This window comes from Elephantulus edwardii, unplaced genomic scaffold (genome assembly GCF_000299155.1).
Source record: "Elephantulus edwardii isolate Elephantulus edwardi_28Jun2011 unplaced genomic scaffold, EleEdw1.0 scaffold00416, whole genome shotgun sequence".
NCBI classification, from domain to species: domain Eukaryota; kingdom Metazoa; phylum Chordata; class Mammalia; order Macroscelidea; family Macroscelididae; genus Elephantulus; species Elephantulus edwardii.
The window spans coordinates 131,661-137,378 of NW_006400166.1; the positions used below are offsets into that span (position 1 = coordinate 131,661).

The 5,718-nt window shown below is 38.2% G+C and overlaps 1 protein-coding gene across 1 annotated transcript; it reads left to right on the forward strand.

Moving 5' to 3' along the window:
- Nucleotides 1-1,451: 1,451 nt before the first annotated feature.
- Nucleotides 1,452-4,867, forward strand: OTOR (otoraplin). The gene is made up of 4 exons (XM_006902458.1): nucleotides 1,452-1,566; nucleotides 1,921-2,060; nucleotides 3,917-4,027; nucleotides 4,844-4,867. The coding sequence occupies exons 1-4, from the start codon at nucleotides 1,452-1,454 to the stop codon at nucleotides 4,865-4,867; spliced, it is 390 nt and encodes a 129-aa protein (XP_006902520.1).
- Nucleotides 4,868-5,718: the final 851 nt, after the last annotated feature.

Sequence of the window (5,718 nt, forward strand, 5' to 3'; positions counted from 1 at the left end):
GATGGAGGGTGGAAGCAGAGGGATCTGGATGTCTAGGGGGAGGGGAGATAAATCATGGAAATTGTACAGTTTGATGGGTGGGAGGGTGAAGGAAACTGGAAGAATTGGTTCTTGAAAAAAAATGCATTTGATTTTGTAAATAAACTAGCATTTAAAAAAAGAATCAGGTGAACAGCAACAAAATCACCTCTGGCCTTTGCTGGGCCTCAGTTTCTTCATCTATAATGAAGGTATTAATAACATAAGCTTCCAATCCAGGACCAACTAAACAAAAGGTCCTCCTTTGAAAAGAAAGCACACAAAGATGCCACAAACAAAATAACAAAATTCCTTCGTTTTACTATAACTATTTTGCTTAACCAGTTTACTTCTTGGCACTGTATAGTGGTTTTATATAAAAAAAAACCTTGGCCCTCATTTTGAAGATTGTCACCTTTAGGTTACTAATTTGAAGCCTCATGACCGACCAAAATGAACAGGAAGATCTTTCAGGGGCCTTTATTCTAGGCACAATGTGGGTAGGACTGGTTTGTGAGCACTGCCAGCCCCAGACACCTGTGAAAAATAGTCTCTTCTCTAATAGAAAGTGAATTCATGGGGGAAATGGGCTTGGCATTATTCACTGCTTTGTCTCTAGTGCCTGGAGCATTGTCTGGTATATAGTAGATGTGCCATCCACAGTTGTTTATTAGGCTGTTTCAACTCTGGGGACTTCTAGGAGTGCCCCTCTATGCGAAGGAAAGGTACTTAGAAACAGGAAAGAAAGGTGACAGACACAGGCTTTTCTGGCTTATCTCACTAGCTCCTTTAGAATGCATGAATACTTTGAGATTGAATTTCAGTAGTCTCAGGGAGAAAGGTAAAAAAATAATTGCATTTCTCCTGCATCCCACCCCTCATTCCTTCCTTCCCCAAACAATTGAGCCTGCAGATGTCATCAACTGGTATTCTACAACCCATCCCTACTTCTAAGACTCCCATCATGAAAGATTTATAACCTAAGAATTTTCCTTTATCTGTTATGTAACTCTAGATGTGTACTTTCTGGCTTTTTTGCACTACACATGGATCTTAGATTTTCAATAGAGCCCTACAGTTAGCATATGTTTGCTCATAAATGAAAATAATACGAGGGCGGAACTAGAAAAATAAAAATTCTTTTAAAATCAAGTCCCTTCAATGTCTTGTTAGTTGATGAAAGGCACAGCTGGCTGCCTTTATCAGTGATGGCCATTTAGAACAGGGTTTGTCTTTAAAAGAAGAAATAGAATTTGATTCTCTTTTGGAAAACCAGATGCTAAGTAGCCTCTGGAGCCAGCAACTGATTAGGAATGCAGAGGGCAGGAGACACTGTCCCATTGGCCATGGGCATCTCCCCAGATGTCCAGCTTTCACATAAAAGGAAGAATCACTAAAGTCAGTTTCCACTTGTAGCAAAACAACTGAAAAAGATGGCGAGAATATTTTTACTTTTCCTCCCAGGTCTGGTCACCATCTGGACTGTGCAGGGAATATTCATGGACAGACTTGCTTCCAAGAAGCTCTGTGCAGATGACGAGTGTGTTTGTAAGGAATTTCATATGTCTTTTCCCTTATTTTCCTATTATATAATTGAAAATGCAGTCAGTAACAGCATAGAATGAAATTTTATTTTGAAATTAATGTTCTCCAATGTACATATTATTAATGTTGTTTTTGCTGGTCTGTACGCTTGGTTTCTTTATTTAGAGAATTTACTTGGCTAAGGTTTTGTCAGATGTACTTAAAAATCAGGTTTTCCTGCTTTTCTTGAGTTGAATGTGAGTTGTATATTTAGTCTTTCTGATTTCCTAGTTTTCTCATATGTTTTGCTTTTAATACTAGTATTATCAAAGTCAGGAGCCTAAAATGTAGTCCATTTCTTTTCTTTTTTTCTAACAGATACTATTTCTCTGACCAAAGCTCAAGAAGATTACAATGCACCGGATTGTAGATTCATTGACCTCAGAAAAGGGCAGCAGATTTATGTTTATTCAAAGCTGGCGAAAGAAAATGAAACTGGAGAATTTTGGGCTGGCAGTGTAAGAGAGATTATTAAAAACACAGAAACGTTTGACACGCAATGTTCTTTTATTTCCTCTAGGACTTATTTTTTTGGGGGGTGGGGAAATAAAAAAGTTATACTCCAGGTTATCAGCTGCATACAGTTACGACAGCTCTTGAAATGTGCTCACAGGCACTTCAGCCTTGAGTTTCATGGCTTTAGGTCAGTGCTACAAAGTTCTTATATATTTTAAAATTTTTTTATTATACTAGTTTATTTACAAAATTCTAATACATTGTTTTCCAGAACAGATTCCTAGGAATTCTTGTTAATGTTTAAAATAAGATGTAAAAAAAAAATAGGAAGATTGTATATGGAAAGGCAAAACCTCATGCATATGTATCACTACTGTATTTTGAAGAAAAAAAGATAGTTTAACAAAACCTAATATGTTTTTATAATATTTGGCAAGCAAAACAAACAAGTCTGAACCACTGGGGCTTGAATATCCCAATTAGTTTGAATCTTATTTAAAAATATTTGAGAGGATGTGCCATGTCAAAGATATTGTGTTGTCAGTCAGTATAATTTTCTACATTCATTGAGAAGACTTTAGTATTCTTTTTTAACTCCAAAGATTCTGTTTTATTCACTTGAAATATGCAAGGGTGAAGAAGCATCTGTTGTTATATGCCACTGAGTCGCTTGCGACTCATAGTGACCCTGTATATAAGAGCCCTAAACCCTGTTCTATCCTGTCCCAACTTTACTGTCTCTGACAAACCTACTCCCCAATCACTGAATTGATGCATCTCATTAAGGATCTTCCTCTCTAGCACTATTCCTCCACCCTCCCAAACATGATGTCCCCTTCCAAGGACTGTTCCCTCCTTGCAACATGTCCAAAGTATGTCAGACAAAGCTTCAGAATCCTTGACTCCAAGGAGCAACCCGATTTCACCCTCTCCAGGACAAACCTGTTTGTTCTTCTAGCAGTCCATGGTATATTGAACACTCTTCTCCAGCACCACAGCTCAAAGGCCTCAATTTTCTTTCCATCATCCCTAATCATTCTAGAGAGTGATAAACAGTTCATTACGTATATCCTGCTCTGGTGGCCTACTTGGGCAAGAAGTTGCTCTGCCAATCCAAAGGCAAGTTCTAATCCACCAGCTGCTTTTCGGGAGAAAGATGGACAATCTCCTCTGTTCAATTAACAGCCTCTGACAACCTGTTGGACAGTCAGCTATGAGTCAAGTTATTGGCTTGCCCTAACCTACAGTCCCAAAGATAGGTTCTCAATAAAGAATTAAACCTCAAATTCACTTAAGTATATGCCACTTGGATTTTATAAAATCAGAAAAATAGAAGTTGTTTGCAACAAAAGTTGTTACTTTTCTAAATAAAAAAAAAAACACAAAAAACAGAAAACCTCCAAAACCAACCTGTTTACAGATTCCCCAAAACACTCCAGGAAACAGACAAGAGTGAAAAAAATAAAAGCCTGTTCCAGTTGCTGTTAAGTCGACCCAGAAGTATGTTGGGAGTTGTGCTCCATAAAATTGTCAATCACTGGTTTTTCAGAAAATTCAAGCAAGTCTGCCTTCTCAGGTGCCTTCTAGGTAGATTCAAGGCTCCGTTCTTTTCAGGTAGCAGGCAAGCATGTTAGCTGTACCACCCAGGGGTTCCTTCATAACTAGTGAGACAAGTAAGACTGGACAGTTTAGTTGCTATGACTGAGCTTTCAATATGGATCTCAGCCCCTCTGGGGTCTAGAGCGAAAAGGGAGGCACTGGCAATTATGCAATAATTCTTAGCAAAAAGGAGCATGCAAAGTTTTCTCAGAACCCTTCTGTCAGTTTTCCTGTAACTGTTTCTGTTTTGGGCACCTAGATCTACAGTGATGGCCAGGAAGACAAGATGGGGAATGTGGGCTATTTTCCCAGCACCTTGGTCCACGAGCAGCATGTGTATAAAGTGGCCACCAAGGAACTTCCCACCACGGTAAGCCTCGCAGGTGCTGAGGACTCTGACTTTGGAGTAATGTAAGCTGGTGTTGAAAATGCTTCATGCACCTTTCAAGACAGGTCAACGTCCCCCCATTTCCAATGGAAATCTTTAAAATAATGAAGGTTTAAGAAGTGCTTATACCTACTGTTAATAACAAAACATCAGCAGACTTTCTCTGTATTGCTTCATCACTTTTCTTCATCGTGAAAATTACCTTAGAAAAATTCAAGACCCAAAGAAAACATTTTTAAAAAGCTAATTAACTCTGACAATTATTTCATAAAGACTTGGATTAATATTAAATAGCATCTTTACTTGATAAAATTAGAGAATTCTGGGGGAGGGAAATCTTTGAAAGCCTTCTTTTTGTGGTGGATATGCTCTGCTTTGTAGGAAATAGAGTAATAGGTTTTCTAGTGCTCCATGAGCCTGTAAATGCAGGAAAGAAATAAAAGATCAACTCTGAGCTACTTTACAATGTGATTGTTCTGGAGAATGGAAGCCATTCTTCTGGAGCTAAGTTCTATTCAAAATAGCTTCAAAATAGAGATGCAACCCACCCAGCTGTAACTCACTTGGCTTGGTTTTTTTTGGCATAATGCTTGATCCTCTCAAATAGCCATAAATTAAATGTTTATTTGAGGATTTTTTTAAGTCTTTTTTTTACTCGAAGTGATAACTATTTCAAACTCTGGGGTTAAACTTCCATTTATTTTAAATCCACATTTCTCTTTTATTATATATAATTTTAAATAAATTGTCTGCATCTATTTTAAGACTCTGCTTGCTAATCTTTCTCTTCTTATCCAGGATATGGACTTCTTCTGTGAGTAGAAAAATTTGTCAAAACGCTGGAGAGGAAGAATGCCAGGAAGAAAGAAAAAAACCCCAAACCCTCATCCAATCACTCATGCCTCTTATTATTAGGTTTTATTTTAATTTTATTTTTATTTGTTACCTTATTTGGGACTGGAATGCAGGTAAAGGAAAAATCCACTCAGTCCTTTGTTTTCTGATAAGCTGATCTTCTTATAAGTTGGGGCACTGCCGTGTTTGGCCTAAGTGAGGAATTGGAGATTGACCGAATTATTTTTCCAGTCCACAGAATCTTCTCTTATATGAAAATAAAAACATAAAATGGTTTATTTGCAAATGGGAGAATCTGTAATTCTATCCAGCCATTTAAATCTCTGCCTATTAACTTGGTGGGTCTTTGTTTTTACTTGTAGACAATGTAGAAGTCTCTGGCCAGTTGGAGTGTTAGTGCACCTGAAAGTTATTTGACCTTGAGGAGTGTCTAGTTTTGTTTACTGTTAATATATGAGACCTTTGTAGCTCTGTGTTTTAGCTATTAGGGATTAAAAAGAACTCTTTTGACCCACTGGTGCTTTGATTTTATCTCAAAATTTCTCACACAAAAAAGGTATTGCAAATCAGATCAACGGAATAACTTTGTCTTCTAAGCGATCAACTTGTTCTCCTCAACTTTTAAAAAAGAATTTGTATACAGGTGTGCATCTATTACACATTCTGAGAAATAGGGCATTGTGTCTACTTCCTGTGGCCTTCCTCCACTGCTGCCGCCATTGCTGCAGGAACTGCTGGTGGAGGCCAGAGGTAGCTGAAGCCGCTGCAGCTGGGGCGGGGGGCGGGGGGGTGCAGCAGGAGTGGAGCAAGAGAAAGCC